The following is a 24,804-nucleotide window of genomic DNA, read 5'->3' on the forward strand; positions in this document are numbered from 1 at the left end:
ATGTTTACATGAAAATAACAAACATTCCAAGCAGAAATTATTTCTTTATATTGTGCCACAGCCTTCAGGGTGCTGTACAGATGTAACATGCATCTTCTATCAATGTGTACACATAGCAGTCAAACACACACAGTATATAACAACCATGCAGCCTGCTCACATTGAAGGGGTAGTTCAACTAAAAAAAAAAAAATCTTTCAAATCAATTGTTGCTAGGAAGTACAAAGATTTGTAATGTACTTCTATTGAAAAATGACAAGTATTCCAGTACTTATCAGCTTCTGTATGTCCTGTAGGAAGTGGTGTACTCTTTCCAGGCTCTCTGCTGACACCTCTGTTCATGTCAGGAACTGTCCAGAGCAGTACAGTGTTTCCCTGAAAATAAGGCATCCTCCTTAAATAAAACACCCCAGCTAATCTACCAAGTAGCCCAAAGTAAGGCACACCCCAAAAATAAGGCACCCTAACCCCGAAAGTAAGGCCGTTCACATCCTCCCTCCCTGTGATAAATATATGGCACTGTCTTGTTTTTGGAGAAACAAGGTAGCAAATCCCCATAGAATCCCCATAAAACTAATTGTTTAGCCATTAATTGGTCACTAATGTGCCAGTCACAACTCCGGGTGGATAACCCACCGCGGATTCCGACGCTTCTTTGGGCAGACGGCGGAATCCACCTGTGCATAGAATGGAATCTATGGCAGGGATAGGGATGCAAGCGAAAGGCGGAATCGGCGGCGGGCTATCCGCCAGAATTTGCACATGCCCTCAGAATGGGAGACAAACAGAGACCTCTATGCAGGATTATTTTCCGCTGTAAATGTAAAGGTTTAGACAGCTGTATTTTCTAACAAGTAATAGGAACGAACAGATGTCACATTGTCACTTTCCCACCCTAATTAGTAAACATCTGCTCCTTTACATTTTCTAGCATTGTATATTAAATTGTATCTTCTAGCACATTTACTGAACCTGAACTGCACTTATGTGAAATGTGCTCCATGACTACATAATGAATATTTCAGCACCATAGCAAGAAGACAAAAAAGTCTCAAGGAATAAAAAAATCCTTAAAGGGGTAGTGCGGCCCTCAAAAATTATTCACAGAATAATACACATTACAAAGTTATACAACTTTGTAATGTATGTTATGTCTGTGAATCGCCCCGTTCCCCGTGTCCCCCCACCCCCACCCGTGTACCCGAAAGTGTGGTGCATTATACATTACCTAATCCGTGTCGAGGGCCGTCCGCCATCTTGTGCCAAACGTCATCTTCGGACGGACGGCCAAGTCGCTGCCGCCCGTCCCCCCTCCGCCGCGTCACAACTGTGCTCAGCCACGGCTGATGACGCTGCAGAGGGCGGCCGGCATTCGGGACAGTCGGAGCTGTTCGCCGTACGCCCGAAGAAGACGTCACTTGCTGAAGATCGGAGACGGGGGTTGGCACGTGACAGGTGAGTATAGCGCACCACACTTCCGGGTACACGGGTGGGGGTGGTGGGACACGGGGAAGGGGGCCATTCACAGACATAACATACATTACAAAGTTGTATAACTTTGTAATGTGTGTTAGTCTGTGAATAATTCTTTACCGCCGCACTACCCCTTTAATTTTTATACTCTATTGCAAGGAATCTAAAATGAGAGACATGACACCGGAGTGTCTCCTTAATGTATTTTTGCACTGCTTTAAATTTTCATGCAGTGACCAATTTGATGGGCTCTCTACCTTAACCCTATAATTGCCAATAAACATATGAAGCTTTTTTTTTCCAGAGCAGTAGCTTAGTACCTGTGTTTTCTAGTGTTTAACCTCTTAAGGCAGCCAATTTTCCTTTTTGCATCTTACTTTTATCTCATTACCTTCTAAAGGGGAACTCCAGCGATCCCATAAAAAAAATTAAATGCACAAAAAGCATTTACGTGCACTCACCGATCCCTCACTGATTGTTCCCTTTCCTTCTTGTCTACACTGCTAATCCCAGGTTCAATCCTTTAGGCTATGTTTCTATGACGTACTAATAGGCTCATAAAACGGACGTTGTCCAACAATGACAGGAATTAATGATCATGATCTTCTTTGTGATCTACTACTACTACTTTTTTCAGTAAACAATGTATCTATCTATGTATTCATCTACATAAATTAAAGAAAGACAGAGATAAAACAGTGTCTTCTTTCCCCTATACTACTCAGGAGAGCCATGGATTACAGATGAGGTGTTACAACTTGCTTGGCAACCGAAGAGACAGAGATCATGTGATCTTTGTCTCAGGACGGAGGACAGAGTGGACCAGGAAGTAAGGATTTTCAGCAGCTTCAGAGCGTAAAGGTCCTATTCCACGGGCCGATGGGGGCCCGATCAATAATGTAAACGAGTGCCGATCTAGCAGACACAATCGGCTGATCGTTGTCTCTATTCCACAGAGCGATAATCAGCCGAATCAGGCCGATTTGGCAGATTATTGCTCAGTGGAATAGACCCCTAAGTCAGGATGTGCTGCAGACAGACCAATTAATGTATTAGAAACCTATTATAAACAAGCTTAGATTATGGGTGTGGAATAAACAGGGTTAAATCTTTCTTAACTGGTGTTCCCCTTTAAAAGCCAGATCTCTTTCAACTCTTTATCTACAGACCCTTGACAGACTTGGTGTAGACTTGGTGACCAATACATTTTTGGAAGATTATCTCTGGATGCTGTTGGACTTCCTCTACACAAGCTAAGCATACGCACTTGGGGTTTGTGGGTTTACCAGCAGGCATGCAGCCAAGATCGGCAATTCGAGGGATCATCGGTGCTGCTGAGCCGCTCTTCTTCTCCTCCAGCATTAATATACAGAGTCTGTCCCCTTTAGATGAATGTGAAACATTACTGAGCGTACTCTGTGACCTATGAAGAGGTCATTCCACAGGGAGCTGCTCTTGTATTGATGCTATCAGCTGATGTCACCTGACACTGTAATGCCATACAGATCACTTTACAGCAGCCTCCTCTTATCACCACAGACAGGACAAGAAGTCTCAGCTTCATTTTAGCCCCGGTGGTGAGAATGAGAACAGCAAAATTTAGGATAGTAAAATGGAAAAAGTGAAAAAATTTCACCAAAAATTCTTAACAAATATGTTTAACATACAAATATTATTTAAAAGCCAAAAAAGTCTAAATTTTTGTGGGACTGTACTGACACAGGAAGCAAAGCAAGAATACAAAGCTTTTCAATGTGTCTGTATGTCCTATACGGTGCATAAGGAACTTCAACTGCCTGAAGGGGAACATGTAGTTGATTCTCTGTCAGAAAGCTACAGTACACATAGAGAACAAAAAATACAAATTCATTTCATCACAAATATCCGAATTGTTAAGTTTATGATTTATTGACTCATTATGATTTGTGAACAGAGACGATTGTGTGATGCAATCTGATATTTTACCAGAACTTTATTACTGGGCTAGTGGAAAACTAGTCCTCGGCATTGAATGTATAAACTTTTAACATTGAAAAAATAAGCTCAGTACTAATCAACCAAGCATTATGAAACAAGAAAAAAAAAATCCACAAAACACATACTTATATAAATAACTTTGTAGAATAAAAGGAGGCAGCGAAGCATCTTGTGTTCTTTGGGTGATGTCCTGGAACAGGAGGGGGTGATGGCAAACACGCCATTCTCTAGCAGTGTATTACTTCATCTGAATGTGATCTGATTTTGTATAAAATATAAAACAAATTGCTGATTGCATTGCATTCTAACTATTATGTGAACTAGCACTGCGCTTTATATACTCCACTGGGACAATATACGGGTAGGAATTGTGTTGAGTGAGCAGAGTCTGACAAAGGGAGATGGTGTAAAAGAAAAGTGGCAGAAAGAAAAGAAAATGGTTTTGATTACATAGCTGGCATGGACAAATCTACATAGTAAAGGGCACACTAAAAAAAAACAGGTCAGAAGTTTTGATCATTGGGTGCTGAGACTCCCCACTGAATATGAGCAAAACTACAGTAAGTCTATGGCTGTATCCATGATTTCCAGGCAGTCCTGGCTGAAAATTCTGGCAAGGGAGACACGAATTAAAGGGGTAGTCTGGCACTTTAAAGTTTCCTACCTGTTCTTGACCCGGAAAAATAGAACACTCCCCTCTGACACATGGCAATGATGGCACACCCACCCTGCAGCTATTGGCAGTACGCAGGAACTGGCATGCATGAAGGGGGATTTGCCAAGAAGCTTTTTTTTTGCTGGAGTTGCCCTTTAAATTTAGGCCTATTGCACGCAATATTTTTTTGTACAGTACTGTAAAGTTTTAATACAAAAATCTGCAAAATAGCACGGTTAACAGACATAGTGCACAAATTCATATGCTATGTTTACTCAAGTCTGAAAAGAGGCTTAAAGTGACACTGTCGCCCCATTTTTGCATTCTGACTTCTCTACATAGGTGTAAAGGGTAAATTTTGCAGTTTTCATATCTTATTTTATATCATATGTCATGGTGCTTGTTTAAGTAAAAAGTCATCTTATATCAGCAGCAGATTGTGCTACCTGGGCGGGTCTTCATGGCCACAGCGCCACTTAGCCCTGCCTACATCGCCACCGACTATGACGTCACAGAGGGGCGGGGCTAAGTGGCGCTTTGGTTGAGAAGCCCGCGAAGGTGGCACAATCCACAGATGTTAAAAAAACATTTTAACTGGAACAAGCACCATGACGTATGATATAAAATGAGGTATGAAAACTGCAAAATTTACCTTTACACCTGTGTAGAGAAGTCAGAATGCAAAAAGGGGGTGACAGGGTCACTTTAAAAGTCTTACCAGCTGCCTTAGGTCCCGTTCTCAGCATCCCCAGCTAACTCTTTGCCAGAGAAAACTGTGACCAGCAAGACATTTACCCCGCAACTAGCACTGATGGCAGTATTAACCCCTTAACGACTACGGGAGTACATGTATGCCTCTGCAGGCTGAACCTTAGCGCAAACACATGTACGCCCTGCCGGGGTACCGCATTATGAAGCGTGCTCAGGAGCGGAGCTTGCTTCATAGAGGGAGAGTACTGTCTGCTTTTAGCAGCCAGGCCCTCACCCTCAATGGGGGGGGGGCATCGCGATCACGCGGCAGCCTGCCATTAACCCCTTAAACACCACGACCGCAGCGTTTAGGTGTAAGTGACAGGAGCAGTTCACATGACCTGACTGCTGGAGGTATACAGCTGACCTCCGTGCAGTCTGATCTTCAATATATCATCCTCTCCAGCAGCCCCTCTCCAGCAGCCACAGCCCGCACAGCTCTGGGAGTCGGGTTGTGATGTCACCATGTTATCCAGGAAGTGAAGCCTTGATGCAGTATTAAGTGCATGGAAAAGAGCACTTTATAAGCATTTCCTGTAATAAGTGTATACTGGTGATTTGTATAACTTTTGGGGGGGGGGGGCAATACAATACATTAATAAAAATTTTCGCCAGACTTTTCCTTTAACCCTTAGGCAACCCTGGACGTACCCGTATGTCCAGGGCTGCCTCTATGTGTTCAGACCGGGGCCGCGCGGCAAATGCGCTCTGAACCGCCGCGGTCCAGGGTGCCGCTTGTAGCCCGGGACCGCGGCTATGAGCGGGCATGGTCAGATCGCCGTGCCCGCTAATAAAGTAATCAGATGCAGCTGTCAAAGTTGACAGCTGCATCCGATTACTTGATGCAACCATTCCCTGGTGTCTAGTAGGATGGATCACTCCTCCGGATGCTCACATCCTTCTCCGCCGGGGCTCAGTGCCATAATGGCGCTTATCCCAGCTCCGCACACGATTGCTTCCGGCTGCAGCAGCCAGAAGCAATCAATGTGCCTATCTCATCGATCTATGCTGCATATCTATGCAGCATAGATCTCAATGAGAAATCAGTGTGGTTATACTAGAAGTCCCCCAGGGTGGGATAAAAAAAAAAAAAAGAAGAAGTGTCACTCACTAAAAAGCCCCCTCCCATAATAAAAGTCAGATCACCCCCCTTTTCCCATGTTATAAATAAAATTAAACATGTTTGCTATTGCCGCGTGCATAATCACCCGGACTTTTAATTAATCACATTCCTGATCTTGCACGGAAACGGTGTAAGCGCAAAAAAAAAAAAAAAAGTGCAAAATTGCGCATCAAAAAGTCGCATATGCACAATCAAGGTACCGATAGAAAGAACACATCATGGCGCAAAAAATGACACCTCACACAGCCCCATAGACCAAAGGATAAAAGCGTTATAAGCCTGGGAATGGAGCGATTTTAAGGAACATATATTTGTTAACAATGGTTTGAATTTTTTACAGGCCATCAGATTCAATAAAAGTTATACATGTTACATATCGTTCTAATCGTAACAATGTGAGGAACATGCATAACAAGTCAGTTTTACCCCAGGGCGAACGGCGTAAAAACGAAGAAAAAAAAACAAGTAAAAGAAATGTGTTTTGTTTTTGTTTTTTCAATTTCACCACACATTGAATTTTTTTCTGGTTTCGCAGTGTACTTTATGAAAAAATTCAGCCTGCCATTGCAAAGTACAATTAGTGGCGCAAAAAATAAGGGCTCATGTGGGTAGTGAGTTGAAATTGGCCTGGTCCTCTAAGGTTTAAGGACATTTTTGGCCTGGTCCTGAAAGGGTTAATATATCCAATGTGTACATCCAATGCAGAAATACTGTAAAAATATTTTTTTAAAACCTTCCCCCCGTAAGTTCTTTCGCTTCGCGTCTATGTGATGATTCTGAAGCCGTGTAAAGCTAGGATTTCCAGCTATCATTCTAACCGCTCAGGAAAACATCAGCATATGGATCCTATCACACTCATTAATATGCACATATACGTACATCTGCCCAGAAAGAGGATTAATTTAGACAAAGAACCTTGCACATTCTAGCCAGCTGTAGCACACAATAACTAGAATACTAAATATAGATGATAAATTATGCCAACTATCAAATGATGTATACTCGCATCTGTAATATTTGTTGATTTTATTGCATGCTCCTTTTTTTGCAATTCTGCATAAAGTAGTGGATCACAACTTGTCCCCAAGCAGTAGCAATGTACCACCATACTCTAAGTATGCTTTACTAGTCCAAGGGCCACAATGTCAGACTGACCTGACTCCCAAAGGCCTAGCATTTATTTATTTATTTATTTTGGAGCCATGTGCTTGCTTTATGGAGGTTGGAACCTATAAATAACTTTATATTCTGCTTCTGGGGGAACGGATGAACAAAAATAATTATTTTTAACAGCCTATACCAGGATCACTTTTCTGTATTTTGCTATGTGTTGTTGTTAAAATGTTAATCTATATGTAATAGCTGTGCGGGCTGTGGCTGCTGGAGAGGATGATGGCAGAGAGATGCTCAGTGTCCCTCCAGTGCCCTGTGTCCCTCAGTGTCCCCCTGCCATCAACCTCTCCAAGTAAAATCTTGATTTTTCTTAAAAAATTTTTGGGACGATTCCCGATTTAAATCTCGATTTCTTTCTTTTTGCTACATAAACAGAACATTTTTTTCCTTGCAGTGTCAGATATTATTTTAATGACATTTGAGACAACTGTATTGCTTTATAACAGTGCTCCCCCTGTGCCCCCATGTAGTAGACAAGCCCCCTCTGTGCCCCATATAAGTAGTTTTCCCAAATATGTGCCTGATCTGTGCCCCCATATAGTATAGGAGATCTTTGTGCCTCCATCTAGGTAGGGTGTAGTAGTGGAGATATAGTGGATAAGGGGTACAGGTAGTACAGGTAAAGAAGAGGGATGTAGTAGTACAGGTACAGGTGAGGGGATTAGTAGTAGTAGTACAGGTATAGATGGGGGGTGTAGTAGTAGTACAGGTATAGATGGGGGGTGTAGTAGTAGTACAGGTATAGATGGGGGGTGTAGTAGTAGTACAGGTATAGATGGGGGGTGTAGTAGTAGTACAGGTATAGATGGGGGGTGTAGTAGTAGTACAGGTATAGATGGGGGTGTAGTAGTAGTACAGGTACAGATGAGGGGTGTAATAGTAGTACAGGTACAGATGAGGGGTGTAGTAGTAGTAGTACAGGTACAGATGAGGGGTTTAATAGTAGTATAGGTACAGATGAGGGGTGTAGTAGTAGAACAGGTATAGAGGGGGTGACTGGGGCAGACTGGAGGAAACTAGAGAAGCTGGGAGTGACTAAGGGGTGACTGGGGCAGCTGGGAGTGACTGAGGGGGACTGGGGCAGCAGGGGTTGACTGAAGGGTGACTGGGGCAGCTGGGGGGTACCTAAGGGGGACTGGGGAAGCAGGGGGTGACTGAGGGGGACTGGGGCAGCAGGGGGTGACAGAGGGGTGACTGGGGCAGCAGGGGGTGACTGAGGGGTGACTGGGGCAGCAGGGGGTGACTGAGGGGTGACTGGGGCAGCAGGGGGTGACTGAGGGGTGACTGGGGCAGCTGGGGGGTACCTAAGGGGGTGACTGAGGGGGACTGGGGCATCAGGGGGTGACTGAGGAAGCCGGGGGTACCTAAGGAAGGAGTGCACATGGCCCTCCTACTCCTCCTCTCACCCTGGCACACATTTCCTTACAGGCCACACATGCAGGTACTGGGTTTCTGGAGGAGGCCGCAGGGACTGTAGAATAGTGCGATAGCGTCGCTGCGGGTTGTGGAGCTGTACAGCGGGATTGTGCACTCCCCTGATCCCGCTGTACAGCTCCAGGACCTGCAGCAACGCTTTCACCCTATTATACAGTCCCTGCAGCCTCCTCCAGAGACCCGGGACGTCCATGTGTGGCCAGAAGAGGAGCGGAACACTATGTGTAAGGGGTGAGGGAAGGTCAGCCACAGCTCTAAGTGGCTGGAGGCCACCCTCCTCCCTGGATCGCCCGCCCAAAACTGTAACATGCCGCCCTGCACCCCTCTCGGGACCACCCGCCCGACACTGTACCATGCCAGCCTGCACCTCTCTCCGGACCGCCAGCCTGACACTGTACTGCACCACCCACCCTGCACCTCACCGCCCGCAATGATTTTTTGTATTCATTGAATAATCACCCAGCCCTACTACAATGCTATTCCACACCTTGTTTATTAAGTGGTAAAGATACGTAATTTGGTCCTATGGAGGCTTCTGTCAACCCAATAGAAGCTTTTAGGTTTCAGTGATACGAACACTCACATACATTACAAAATAATGGCATTTCAGCAGCATCTCTTTGAATTACGTTAGAAATCTTACACTCCTAAGGTGCTCTAACACATCAAGCCAATTCATCATTTTAGACTGTGGCAATAAAATGACATCATTCTACTAATTCATTTTAATTACAGACAGTAATAAATGACCAGAAATGAGTCTCTGAGGTCACGCTGAGCAAGCGTTCAGCTATCATCTAGAAGATAGAACAAAGCAAAGAGCTCTCATATTTTAGAAAATCACCCAAGATGAGGGCAAGGTCAATTAGGTAGTGACGGCTTCTTGTTAGACTCTGCATTATCTTAGCTGCATGTATATAACTTCCGGTAATCATCCTTAAAGGCTATCTGTCACACTGTAGTATGTTCTAGAGCAGGAGGAGCTGAGCAGACTGATATATAGTTTTGTGGGAAAATTTCCATGATAACTTGTCATTTATTCATGGAAATCTGTGCTCATTCTGGGCTAAGTAGCCATGCGAGCAGTCCTACCCGGAGATTGACAGCTATCTGTGTGTATAAATGTGCATGAAGAGAGAACTGTCAATGACTGAGTAGAGCCACCCACTTAACATAACATATTATACTTAACATATTGCGTGCAGATTGGACCCTGTTTTAACAAGTTACCTTTGAAGTGTACCTATTGTAACAGTTTTTATTTTAGTAGTATACTGTATATGAGATAATCAAACTTTATAATATATCTTATTGGATAAAAGTGCCACCTTTCAGGAGCCTGTGATGCTCTTTTTTGCTGGCATGCTCCCTATAATTGTCCAGAAATCTCCCAGTTACCAAATAAAAGAAAGAAGAAACATGTTATACAATAAACAGAAAAAACAAGGTGTGAGAAGCAGTTGCAGTCTATTACTGGTGTTTTGGCATAATAGAGTGAGAAGAAGGGAAGGTCAGCAAGGAAAGACATCAGATTAGCTCAGAGTACATGGGACAGGATAGCTCTTTTATCATGTCACACCGGATAGCTCACTATCAGAGGAAAGGAAGATAATCTAAAATATGCAGGAATAAACTCATTTTTTCTATGTTTTGAAACATTAGAAAAAAAAAAAAAAAAAAAGCCATTGCTCATATGCGATTAAGTTATTCATTATGTTAAACTTTTTTTTCCCTTTTTTTTGTTCTTCATGGGCAAAACATCACATGATATAGATGCAATCTGAAGGAGGTGAAATATGCTAAGCACACAAAAAAGCAACCCCAAAATCAAAAATTCAAAAATGTGTTTTAATATGTAGCTTTAAACTTTGACAGCTGTCATTTGTAACTTCAAATGTTGGGTGTGAATCCAGCCTGACCGCCTTGTTTGTGAGATCACTGAAAAGTTTAGGGAAGTATGAGTAGATGTGTAGTACTCAAGAAGGCTTAGCAGTCCACAGAAATAGTATGGTACACAGATGAAGAAATGACACCTGATAATTAAAAATAACTCTATAAGCAGGTGGCGGAATCTGCCTGAGCATAGAATGGAGTCTATAGGATGGGTGGAGAGTCAAGTGGGAGAGTGTGATGGAATCCGCTGTAAGTTATCCGTGAGAATTACTCAGTGTGTATATACCCTAATGGTTAATACATTTCTCTAACACCCGTAAGGTCAAAATACTCACTATACCGCTGGATGAATTCTTTAAGGGGTGTACTTTCCAAAATTAGGTGACTTATTGGGGGGGTGCTTTTTCTCTCATGTTTCTTGTAAAAATGAGAAAATTTAATCTAAGCAAACATTGGAAAATTTCTATTTTTTCTTTTTTTTAAATTTTTTTTACGACCTAATGGTAAATACCGTGGGTTAAAAACTGAGTTAAAAGTTCACACTAATAATGTACTGACACGCGGCTGTGTCAGTACACTAGCCCAACTTTTAAACTATTTAGGAGCTCCCAACATCCTAATCAATCATGATGCTGGGAGCTTTCAGGTCCAGTCCACAGAACACCGTCCGTGAATGGATGGAATTCTGCGGACGTGTGAATGTCCCCTTAGAACATGACTTGAGAAGTCAAACCAGAAACTCCTCCAGAAGGGGAAGTTACCTGGCACTGTTTTGAGCCAGCAAAAGATTAATCGGAAGGTCATGTACGCTGTTGATAAAAATTGACATCTGAGGGTAAAGACGTTCCCCTATCTCATTTTAATACAATAAGTTGATAATTAAGTTTTCGAGAACATTTTATAGCAAAACATGGAGATCTGCATTAATCTAAAGCAGCCATAAAGCTCGCACGGTTGACCAAACTGAAGCTAAACTGTAAACTAATAAGGTCCTTAAACTTCAGCCGTGAGAAAAAATAATATCCATGGGGCTGCCTATACTTCTTAGTCCGAAAACATGTGGGTAATTTTTTAGTTAACTTTAAAATTCATTAAATTTGATGTTAATATATTTAAAAAAACAGGATAAAACATGTTGGAATCATTAGCTCAAAACAATTTAATTATTTGCACAGCTTGGCTTACACAGCTTTGTTGGGTGCCATAAAGTTGACCTATCCTCTTGCTTTCTCACTTTTTTTTCTGGATAGAACAGATTAATTAATTAGTCTTAACAAGCGTCAGTGATCTGCAGGAATTGTTCGATGTACTGTATTTAGAAAGAAGAGGTGTATTAAAAATGACAGCAATTATGGCACCGAGGTTAAACAACGGGGTATTCAAACCAGTTGCATAGCTGCAGACTGCGGCAGAACTGGCGGTTGCTTCTCTATACGTTATATCTTCCTATTTAATTCAGCCAGTGCCCGTTTTACTACCATACATACAATAAATCTGTTTTGTGACATTGTTATTACAGGTCACAAAAATTTGCTTCCGAATATCGGTTGGTAAAACGAACACAAACAAATACCAAAAAATGAATCAAAAAGAATCGTTGTGTGTTTGTTTAACCTGGACTCTTTCAAAAACCTTCCCCTTTAAAGAAGTGAACAAGTGAGAGGGCCAAGTCTTCTCAAAAGGAAAAAAAAAAATCAGATCAGAAGACTCTGTCATCTTTCAAAAGAAGGATCTCCGAGGAATGGACGAATGGCGTGCCACTACCGTAGTGATTTGATAAAACATGAAAAGACAGACCTTTGAATATTGATCACAGAGGTTTTATTGGAGCTATAGAAGGCCTAGATACACAATTTCATTGATCATACTTACAGTATGCTTCAAGCATCTAACCAACTATGCATGTCTGAAAGCTAATACACATTTTAAGTTTTGACACAACAGTTTAGGAAAATTCATAGAGATTTTATATAATAAGAATAACTGACGGAAACTGAAAATGATGTAATTACAAATATTAATCCCTTTTTTTATTTTTTACAGGAAAAATGTACATGAGTAGTGTGGATCCCATTCCAGCTCACATTAAAGGGGTTATCCAGCGCTACAAAAACATGGCCAGCGCTCTTGTCTCCAGGTCAGGTGTGGTTTGCAATTAATCTCCATTTACTTCAATGGAACACAGTTACAAAACCTGCACCCAAACTGGAGACAAGAGGGGTGCTGTCTCTGGAAGAAAGTGGCCATGTTTTTGTATTGCTGGATAAACCCTTAAAAACTCCTCATTCCTATTTAACCGCTCCCTTTCCTCTGGTATTTTTCGTTCAACTTTCAAACACTATCTGTCTTGGAACGTCTGGCTTTTTCCTACCTATCCTATCTCTCTAAAAATGCTCTTCTTGACCCCCTTCAGTCTGGTTTCCGCCCCCTCCATTCTAAATAAACTGCTCTTATTAAAGCGACTCTGTACCCCCAATCTGCCCCCCCCCCCCAACCGCTCGTATTTTCGGACAGCTGCTTTTAATCCAAGATCTGTCCTGGGGTCCGTTCGGCGGGTGATGCAGTTATTGTCCTAAAAACAACTTTTAAACTTGCAGCCCCGTGTCCAATGGGCATGGCCTAGATTGTGTATGCATTAGGCTGGCACAACCTCTCTGTCCCTCCTCCCCGCCCTCCTCATCATTAGGAATGATTCAGGCAGACTGTCTCCTATTCATCAGCTGTGTAAGCATGGCACATGGGCTGGATCATTAGGGCACTTGTGCAATGTTCAGACAGGAGTAAATGTTTCAGTGGCATTCCTAATGATGAAGAGGGCGGGGAGGAGGGACAGGGCACAGACACTCCTGTTGGGCACAGGGCTGCAAGTTTAAAAGTTGTTTTTTTTAGGACAATTACTGCATCACCTGCCAAACGTACCCCAGGACAGATCTTGGATTAAAAGCAGCTATCCGAAGGTACAAGTGGTTTGGGGGGGTCAGATTGTGGGTACAGAGTCACTTTAAAGTCTTTAATAATCTTCTTACTGCCAAATCTAAAGGTGACAAGTAGAGATGAGCGAATTTACAGTAAAAATGAAGTGAAGCAATTCGTAATCTCTGCAATCCACTCATCAGCTGGCTGCCATTTAACGGACTGCCTCTCTCCTGGTGCTGGGGAAAGCTGAATCCAGTCCTGGGAAACTGGGAGAATTGTCCCAGGACTGGATCCAGCTTTTCCCAGCGTATCCAAGCTAAAATGGTATTGTTGCACATGGTGGTGGTGCGGTTGGTCCAATGCAGCAATGCAGTATACTGTATATTGAGTGATTGCTCATACAAGTCCACTAGAGAGAATTTATGAAAAAAATATATATAAATCCATGGCATAATAAAAATTACACAATGAGCTGCAAAAAACAACAACAAAAAAAAGCCAGAATAGTGTTACATCCCAAACAAAACGAAATCTAAACCTTCCCATCTATACCAAAGATATAAACCATAGATCATGGTGCAAAAATGAGCCCTGAAAAAGCTCTGAAGAAGTGAAAAAGTTATGAGGGTCAGAATTAGAGATGAGCAGATTTCCCGAGGTCAAATTGAAAAAGAAAAATTTGCAACGTTCACAATATGGTAAAACGGACACGTTATCATTATTCCTCTAGTCAGTAAGATTACAATAATACACAATTTGCATATACAGTATAGTTTCTTTTATGAACTACTACTTTTAAAGTAAAAACTTTTTACAAAACAACATGGCTTTAAATCGCCGTACAGTATATTCTGACTAGAGATGAGCGGATTTCCCGAAGTTCGGGTTTGTATGAACCTGAACTATTGGCATCTGATTCCCGCTGTCTGCCGGCTCCGTGCAGCGGGTGGATACAGCATAATGAACGCCTAGAAAACTGGGATACAGCCTATGCCAATGGCTGTATCCCAGTTTTCTAGGCGTTCCTTAGGCTGTATCCACCCACTCCACGGAGCCGGCAGACAGCGGGAGTCAGATGTCGATAGTTCAGGTTCATACAAACCCGAACTTCGGGAAATCCGCTCATCTCTAGTCAGAATATACTGTACGGCGATTTAAAGCCATGTTGTTTTGTAAAAAGTTTTTACTTTAAAAGTAGTAGTTCATAAAAGAAACTATACTGTATATGCAAATTGTGTATTATTGTAATCTTACTGACTAGAGGAATAATGATAACGTGTCCGTTTTACCATATTGTGAACGTTGCAAATTTTTCTTTTTCAATTTGACCTCGGGAAAGCAGAATGACTCCGTCCTGCTCATTAAAGTCAATGTGGCCGTCATCTGGCCGTCGGCCGTACGTCGGGCTGCATGGCAGCATCCTTTTTTCACTGATTTCTTCCGTGTAGCCGGACGTGCGGCTAAAAACGATATATGAACATACCCTAACTCAGGAAAAAACACTTCCTCCCTTGCTCTACTTTACTTCACCATTGTAGGTCTATTAGGTCAATCTCCTGCAGCAAGACAAATATTGCGGTAAGTTGGGGGGTGCTTCCAATAATTATGGGGGTCTGAACACCCAGACCGCAACCAATCAGGACCTTTAACGTCCCATATTAATTAACCTCATATCGAGTCTCCGCACACTTGCTAAAACAACAGGTAGTCGAGTAAATGTCATAAGTCATGGAGTTTCTTTGCTTGACTTTACTTTGACATGAAGCTTTTCTTTCTCCCCCAAATAGCTGACAAGAACCATTTACAAACTCCTAAAGATTGTTTTCTTCATAAAAGCCTGAAGCGGGAAAGCAAATCGTTTTCCATGTTCAGGAGCCAAAATGTTCCTCCACAACACAATATCTTCATGAAACGCTTGGGGCACAGACAAGGGAAAGAGAAGAGAAACGGCCAGTGACAAAAGGTAGGGCGACACACACATAAAACAAGATGATGGTGGGAAATTTCCAGTAAACAAAAAAAAAAAAAAAAAAAAAAAAAAAAAGAAGAAGAAGAATAGACTACATGAAAAGAAACCACAGAACACAATGATTTGGGAAATGTCATCTAGACTCAGTTTATAAAATAGGGAATGATTGGGAATGATTCCTTCAACACAGCACTATTCTTTTTACATAGAGATGGAAATAACATTATTCCAATCTGTATTTAATAAAAGTAAATAAAAGATGAGAAAAAGCATGTGGCTAAACTGCGTCCAACAGCTTGGCCAAATTTTGCATTAAGAATGAATATCCGCAAAAGAAATTTAGGGTATCGCGGTTTAAAGGGGTTATCCAGAGCTACAAAAACATGGCCACTTTCTTTCAGAGACAGCACAACTCTTGTCTCCAGATCAGGTGTGGTTTGCAATTAAGCTCCATTCACTTCAATGGAACCAAGTGGCAAACCCCACCCAAACTGGAGACAAGAGTGGTGCTGTCTCTGGAAGAAAGTGGCCATGTTTTTGTAGCGTTGGATAACCCCTTTAAGCTCCATTCACTTCAATAGAACTGAGTTACAAAACCTGCACCCAAACTTGAGACAAGGGTGGTGCTGTCACTGGAAGGAAGTAGCCATGTTTTTGTAGTGCTGGATAACCCCTTTAAATAGGAAAAAGTCACGCAAAACTTTACCTTTGGTTTAACTTTTTACCTATTTCTTATTTTTTTGCCATTAAAGGGGAACTCCGGATAAGAAAAACTTGTTTTCTATTAAAAGTACATTAAAAGTTATATATATGTGTCTATACAATGTATTACTGTATCTGTACGGTTCTGCCACACTGGTAGCTGATAGAAATCCAGGAAGTGAAAAAAATGGCCTCTATGCAAATCCACATTGTCTCCTGCTCCTTCTGCTATCCACCCTAAGGAGACAAATCTTCCATGTCTCTCACATTGTGGGTGTTTGCTGATGATGCAGACAGGGGGCAGGGCGTTATGTCACAGGAGGCTTGGCTGGATAACCCAATCCCCTGAGTGAATTCACCATCTCTGTCCGGCCAGATGCAGTTGCTGCACTAATTTTACTGATTGTGATGAGTAGGGGCTATGATGATCACATGAGGAAAAGCATTGCATTCAGGGAAATGCTAAACCAGGAAGGAGAGGAACACAAAACAGAGCAAACTTCCCCCCCCCAACAAATGGATTTTTGGTAGTTTCAAAACTGGGATAGAAAGGTAAGTAATGCAATATGCTTCTGCAGAAGTTTCATTTTTTTTATCCTCTACCTGAAGTTCCCCTTTAAGCAAATCACAAACGATTCACCTTTGGTTAAATCATATAAAGGAATAGGCTGTAAAAATTACTAATTGATTCCTTTACATTATAAGCTCTTGTAGACAAGGCATTCACTCATTTCATTGGTATTCATTGGTTTTGATCGAATTATATATCGATAAAGGCAAACTAACAGCTGCCAGTTTCCCATTGCCGATCACACAAACGGTGCATACTTACCTTTGGCACGGTTCTCTGATCCAACCTGTTCCTAAAAACGATCGTTGTCCCTGCCTTCCACGTTCTCCAGCCTTGGCTGTGTCTTCAGGCCACTGCCCTCCTCCTCTGTTATCAAACATTTTGGAGGAGGTCGGCATTGGCCTGAAGACAGCATTGCCTAGTGAGCATGGTGGGCAGAGGTTGTTTGGAGCACACCTGTCAGTCTGGGGATAAAAAAGATAATTTTTTAGGAACAGGCCGGTACGCGAAGCAGTGTAAAAGGCAAGTGAGCCCTGCTCTTGTGACTAACAATGGGAAACTGGCAGTTTGCCTTTAAAGGAAAAGTTTGGTGAAATGAAAAACTACAGGGCAGACAGGGTGTGTGTCTGTGGGGGAGTGACATAGTAAAGAAAGTATACTTACCATTAACCATGCCCCCTCAGTTGCGCGTCAACAGACTTCTGGACCCCAACCATGAGAGGGCGGGAAATGGCCTGCTCAGCCTGTCAGTGACTGCAGCTGTGTTTCACCCCAGTCACTGACCTGCTGAACAGGGGCATCTATCAGCCAGGTTGTGACGTTGCAGGAGGGAAGACGGAGGATGCTTGCAGGGGTCTGGGACGCAGGGACACGGGGGACTGGTTAGTATACTTTCTTTATTATGTTCCCTCTACCCCCTGCCCATACTGTTTTTTTTGTTTTGTTTTTTTTATGCCGGACTTCTCCTTTACAAATATAAATATTATATATATATTTATTTCATTTCACTAGTAATACCTGCAGTTAAACCACACACTCAACCTCAGAAGCTTCAGGGAAGCCATAAGAAAACTCTGAATTTAATTTCTCTAATATAACCATCATTGCAGGGGGATGGAGAAGTCTCTTCTAGCCATATTGATTGCCTGAATTAATTTTAGCTGGAAAACATCTTTTCTCTCTTATCTACCGTCACACTTCACTGCTCTCACAGAATGTATTTGTTTTATCTGATAAATCTAAAAAAGTCTAAAGCATAAAGGCAAAAGGAGGTTGGTATGAATTGCTTATAGTGTGCAGTAAATCGCTCCTGCACTAGAGGTTAGTAGCCTGTAGATAAAACCTTATTAAGAGCTGTGTATCACAAAGAAGTATCATCTTATTTCTCCCACACACTATAGCTACTAGGTATAAAACATATAAAAGCAATAGACGGGTCCCAAATTGATAAATATCTTAAAGGGAACATGCCAGCTGAAATTCACATTCCTAACTTTTGACACTGTTAGATAGCCGTAAGATCAGGGAGACACATTGTACCTTTCATAAATCTGTCTGTGCTTCCAAATTATAGAAAGATATATAAAGAGTCAAAGAGGCTTTCCAAAACTCCTGGATTACACCAAACTGCAACACCTCCTCCCTGTCCCATACCTGAACCTGCTTGGACTTCCAGATGTCAATCAAGCAGGGGGGGGGGGATGCTTTAACCCCTTAGCGACCCATGACGTATCTGATACGTCATGGTGCCGCTCTGAACGGCGCTGATCCCGGCTGACACGTGCAGCCGGGCAGTGCCTCTATTAGCCGGTGCGGGTCCCGTTGCCGCGCCGGCTAATTAAGCCTCTAAGTGCAGCTGTCAAACCTGACAGCTGCACTTAGAGGCTTAGGTAAACACATCCCTGGTGTCTAGTGGGACGGATCTCCCCCCCGCGATGCGATCGCGGGGGGGGAGATCTGTTCTTCTGCCCGTGCCGGGCCTCAGCGTCGGAATGACGCTGATCCCGGCTCGGCAATAGATTGCTATGGCCTGCAGCAGGCCATAGTAATCTATGACCGATCTAATCGATCTTTGCTGTGTATATACACAGCATTGATCTCTATGAGAGATCAGTGCTGTCTATATACAAGTCCCCCAGGGGGGCTTCTAGTTACAGTAAAAAAAAAAAAGTAAAAAAGTGTTTTTATTAATAAAAAATCCCCTCCCCTAATAAAAGTCCAAATCACCCCCCTTTTCCCATTTTATAAATATAAATTAATAAATAAATAAACATATTTAGTATCGCCGCGCGCGTAATCGCCCGAACTATTAATTAATCACATTCCTGATCTCGCACGGTAAACGGCGTCAGCGCAAAAAAATTCCAAAGTGCAAAATTGCGCATTTTTGGTCGCATCAAATCCAGAAAAAATGTAATAAAAAACGATCAAAAAGTCGTATATGCGCAATCAAGGTACCGATAGAAAGAACACATCATGGCGCAAAAACTGACACCTCACACAGCCCCATAGACCAAAGGATAAAAGCGCTATAAGCCTGGGAATGGAGCGATTTTAAGGAACGTATATTTGTTAACAATGGTTTGAATTTTTTACAGGCCATCCGATACAATATAAGTTATACATGTTATATATCATAGTAATCGTAACGACTTGAGGAACATGCATAACAAGTCAGTTTTACCATAGGACGGACGGCGTAAATGCAAAACTCCCCGAAATCAAAACAAATTCGTTTTTTTTTTCAATTTGACAGCACAAATGATTTTTTTCCGGTTTCGCAGCATATGTTATGGAAAAATAATGCCTGTCATTGCAAAGTACAATTGGTTTCGCAAAAAATAAGCGCTCATATACGTCTCTAGGTGAAAAAATGCAAGCGCTATGGACTTTTAAACTTAAAATGGAATAAGCAAAAGCGCAAAAACGAAAATAGGCTTTGACCTTAAGGGGTTAAAGGGGTTATCCAGCGCTACAAAAACATGGCCACTTTTGCACCACTCTTGTCTCCAGTTCAGGTGTGGTTTGCAATTAAGCTCCATTTATTTCAATGGAACAGAGTTTCAAACCCCACCCAAACTGGAGACAAGAGTGGTGCAAAAGTGGCCATGTTTTTGTAAACCTGGATAACCCTTTTAAGCCAGCAACAGATTAGGAGCTATGAAAAGCTTCTTTGACTACTTGTACCAGAATAAAAGCATGTTTCTAAATCCTGGAAGCACAGCTGGCTATATGAAAAGTAACATGTGTCTCCTTGTCCTTACAGCTATCTAACAGTATCATCAGTTTGCAACATAAATAACTGGTGACAAGATTTTCTAATAATCACTTTTAGTCTGATATGTAGCGCCGGTTTGGTCACACTGCAGTATAAAATGGCTCTAAAACATAAAACTAAACTGCACATCTATCATGAGGGAGATTTATCACACATGGTGTAGAGTGAAACCGGCTCAGTTGCCCCTAGTAACCAATCAGATTCCACCTCTCATTCCTCACAGATTATTTGGAAAATGAAAGGTGGAATCTGATTGGTTGCTAGGGGCAACTGAGCGAGTTTCACTTTACACCATGTTTGATAAATCTCCCCCATGTGTCTAGGTGTTAACCTGCACACACATAATATTATACTGAGCAGTTTCCGAGTTCTTATCCTTACATGCCAAAGAGATATAGGGTGGTCCCCACTAATGCCCACCACTACAGTGCCTGCCAGGATGGCCACTCTGCATTCTACAGACTGTGTACGCATAGTCCTAATTTTATAAACTAAAACCAAGGCATATAAATTCCTACTACAATAAGTAACCATAACAAGCCACATAACATACCCTATACAATTTATGGATGCAGATCATGGTGGTCTTGCGCAGAAAGATCACTGGTGCATTTCGAAAGGCGTCAGAATGCTTAAAAACCTCATTTCCCAAAGGCATAAATGTTACTAACTGGCATAATGCCCAAAAAACAGAGAAAAAGCTGGTAAATCAAGCTCTGAATGAATGCGGATTCTCTCATTTAAAACGTACAGTCCATCTATCACTCTAAATGACTAGGATGGAACTAGGACAGCCAAACCTGTCGGCTTAATTGTTTAAGATGAATCTTTGTAACATAACAAAGGAAAAAAAAAAAAAAAAAGGTATAACCAAGCAAACAAACAAGAAAAAGCTTGGCATGCCGCCGGGAGAATGTGCCCTGATGTAGCGCCCACAACACAATGGTTGTAGCTATGAAAATATCGATAACCGTTAGAAAAAATTATCAATAGTAATAATTGGTATGAAGTGTGACCCTGGTGATTGTACGGCGATGAGTGCTGCTACACGTCTTCAATCATTAGTGATAGAAGTCCCTTCTAGTGGCGGCTGATGTAGTGCTCGCTCTAAGAAATTCCTCAGAAACAACAAGGTGTATTAAACACTAGAGCATCCTAGATGCGGCAGATCATAAGGAATACGGCGGCTGTTGCTGACCTTTATTAAGCATTTCACAGGAAACTCTTTCCTTTTATCTTAGAAAAAAAAAATGTATCGCAACACTTAAGGTATAAAGAAAACCGTTCTGTTACCTGCTGCCTCCTGCCTTTATGTAGTCTTGTAACTTCTCAGTGACTGTTTAGGTTCTTTAACTTACAGTAGGATATAGTGTACAATACATTATACCATACGTATACAGCCACGTTACGTTTTTGCAATCCGTTTTTGGCACACAAAAAAAAAAAAAAAAAAAAAACGGATGAAAAAAACTGAAGCATTTGTGTGCATCTGTTTTTCCATTGACTTTCATTATAAAACAAAATGGATCAAAACGCATACGTTTTTGTTACAGTACACAAAAAGTAGTCAACCTAATTTTTGTGTCCGTTAAAAAAACAAAAAAAAAAAACGATCACCAGGGTTTTTTTTTCATCCGACTTTTGCAAAAAATAAATAAAATAAAATACGGATGAAAAAAAAAAAAAAAAAAACGTAGTGTGAACCCAGCCTGAGGGATACATGAGGCATCAAAATTTCGATACCAGTTTCCATGGCAAGTGCTAAAAAAACAATACAGTACCCTGGTATTCGATACTCTATGCCAGGGACGTCAAACTCAGGCCCTCCAGCTGTTGCAAAACTACAATTCCCATCATGCCTGGACAGTCAAAGCTTTAGCTTTGTAACAGCTAGAGGGCCTGAGTTTGACACCTGTGCTCTATGCTAAGCTGTGCAATAAAAACAAAGAACATGGCAGATTCCTTACCGTGCACCCGCCATGTTCTCTACTGTGTGCCCCCTCGCTAATGTCACCTGGGTAACCAGTCTCTCATATTTTATAGGATGGGCCTTTGCACAGCTCCACCCACTGCTCACAATTTAGATCCCACTGACAGCTGCATTTAACGCCTTCATGTCATCCATACTGCTATTTACGTTAACTGACGTGAAGGTGTGAATGGAGCAGACTTAGGGGCTAAGCCCACTCCATAAATATCGGGGGTCGGCTGCCATGTGTAGCAGACCCCCACTGCTAATGACTGACACTAGCATTCCTGCACCTGCCAGGTGTCCAATCTGCACCACTGATCAGCACTCAATTATCATTGCTGGATGTCTATGGGTCACTTCACAAACCGGAGGTCTATACTTGTCTTCCATCATTGCCAAAGTGTCTCTGCTAATAGAGTCTTGTCAGACTATTAGTAGAGAACCAATCTCACTGACCTATGCAATGCTATAAAAAAGGTTTACATAACCTCCTGTTTCAAATTTAATATATATATATATATATATATATATATATATATATATTTGACATCATGGTATGTGTAATTGCACAAACCAATAAATTACAGTATGATATTCTCGATCTTGCAGAGTAGCTGGAGTAGTACTATGCAGGTCAAAGAAAAGTATAGTATAAAATAGTGAATTAGGTGTTAGCAGAGTGCTGTCAACTTTTTGGCACTACCCGCACTTTTCAGCTTAGTTGCTGTGGCTCCTAAACACCTTCACTTTTCAATAATACCACTAAAGGCCCTATTACACATAACGATTATCGGCCGCTATCCTCTATGGGCTGTCCGGACGTTCTAGCGATCACCCGCTGACAGCGCTCGTTTGCTCCTCAATATCGCCTTGTGTAATAGGGGCTTTACAGTTAAATCCTGAAAGATCTAGGAGGGAAGTAAAGGCCCTATTTCACGGAACGATTATCGGCCGTACTCGGCCGATGTCGGCCGTTACTCGTCCCTTGGAATTGACAGCAACGATTAACGATCGCTCATGTCGGCTGATTGTTGCAGTCGTTTGGTTTTCAACATGTTGAAAACCAAACGACTGATACAGCAGCTGCCGGCGCTCCGTGGAATAGGAGCGTCGGCAGCAGACGCTGCTGTATCCTAAGGGCTGCCCGGACGATCAGCGATCCTCCGAGCAGCCCCCCTGCAGCTCCCCGCGGCCCCTCCCACACTCACCCGCTTGCTGCTGCCACGCGGCAGCAGCGAGCGGCGAACGAGGAGCAAACGAGCGCTAAACGAGCGCTTTTTTCTTATAGCCCATTGTTTTCTATTGGGCTATTCATATGATCCTTTTTTTTTTTTTTTTTTTTTTTAATGGACATAACATGTCATAACTTGGAGCGTGATCACAGCAGGGATTCCACATAGAAATCAATGGAATCCATATGTGATGTTAACGTTATTATAACTAGCATTGTACAATTTTAACACAGACACGGATGCAATCACAGACGGTTTTTCACGGATCATAAAGGTAGATCTATGGACCTTGAATATCACTGAACATGTGAATGAGGCCTTAGCCTTTTAGAACACCCCACTCTTTCACAAATGCTTGTAAAGGTCAACTGCATAGATAGGTGTGTGATTTATACACATATGGCATGGGAAGTAAAAGAGATTGACCAGAGAAAAACTTTCAAATCAAGTGGTGTCAGAAAGTTATATAGATTTGTAATATATAAAATCTCAAGTCTTCCCACACTTATCAGCTGCTGTATGTCATGCAGGAAATGCTTTATTTTCAGTCTGACACAGTGCTCTCTGCTGACATCTCTGGCCAAGACAGGAATTATCTAGAGCAGCAGCGAATTCCCACAGAAAACCTCTCCTGCTCTGGACAGTTCCTGTCTTGGACAGAGATGTCAACAGAGAGCACTGTGTCAGACTGAAAAGAAAACAACATTTCCTGCAGGACATACAGCAGCTGATAAGTATGGGAAGACTTGAGATCTTTTAATAGAAGTAAATTACAAATCTATATAAATTTCTGACACCAGTTGATTTGAGAGAAAAAAATTGTTCGGTGGACAACCCCTTTAATGAAACATCAGAATTCAATAATTGGAAGGGCCCAATAGAGTGGGATATAAAATAAGAGAAACTACAAAAAAAAAAAAAAAGACAATTTTTGATTATGAAAGACCCACTAAGACTTTGGGGGTGAACATTTTTCTCTAGCATGTTTGACATGGGAAAATTAGAACTCACCCTTCTCCTCCAACTTTTGTTATTTTCAATCGAAAGTCCACAGAATTCAAGTTAGGTGGCTTCCATTTTAAAATGTCATCACAACGACCACCTTTGTATTTCTAGAACAGGAGAGGGGAAAAAAGAGAGAGTACTATTAAAAAGTGGTATTTCAATGGAGAAGAACCATGAATTGATAGCTGCCTATGGGTGGAACAATGACAACAGCCGTGCTAAAAGCTTCCACTTGCACACTGCAACCCAGGCGAGTATAAAAGACATTAGTTTTAAAGCTCTTACTGAATTATAGTGGAAATAAAGAGGAAACATTTGACAACATTCAGAAAGCAAGATGAAAATACCACAATTAAAGTGATAAAACAAACATCAGGACTGGGATTTGTATTTCTAGTTCTACAACAAATTACATTCAGTTGAAAAAAAAAAAAAAAAGATGATTTAGGAGGAGGATGAAAGCACAGAAACGTGCTGGGACACAAAGAAACCAATTACACAGATAGGGGGATACGGGGTGGTTGTGCCCTCCCAGTGTGCAGGATCATCAATACTCTCAGGAGAGAACTAGAGCAGGCCATGGATGAGACCAGACTCCTACAGAAGAAACAAGCCAAGCAAGTCAACCTGGCTAAAAGGTGGCTTCTTGCTATCCATCCATTCCTCCTGTCATTAGCTGAAG

The 24,804-nt window shown here is 41.9% G+C and overlaps 1 protein-coding gene across 2 annotated transcripts in view; it reads right to left on the bottom strand.

Annotated features, from left to right (window-relative positions):
* Positions 1-24,804, bottom strand: part of RNGTT (RNA guanylyltransferase and 5'-phosphatase) — a 267,991-nt gene that overhangs the window by 32,125 nt on the left and 211,062 nt on the right. For both annotated transcript variants that reach the window (XM_069973561.1, XM_069973562.1), the window contains exon 13: positions 24,129-24,229. In XM_069973561.1, the coding sequence (XP_069829662.1) occupies positions 24,129-24,229 (101 nt within the window). The remainder of the gene's footprint in view (positions 1-24,128; positions 24,230-24,804) is intronic.

The sequence above is a fragment of the Dendropsophus ebraccatus genome, chromosome 6 (genome assembly GCF_027789765.1).
Source record: "Dendropsophus ebraccatus isolate aDenEbr1 chromosome 6, aDenEbr1.pat, whole genome shotgun sequence".
NCBI lineage: Eukaryota > Metazoa > Chordata > Amphibia > Anura > Hylidae > Dendropsophus > Dendropsophus ebraccatus.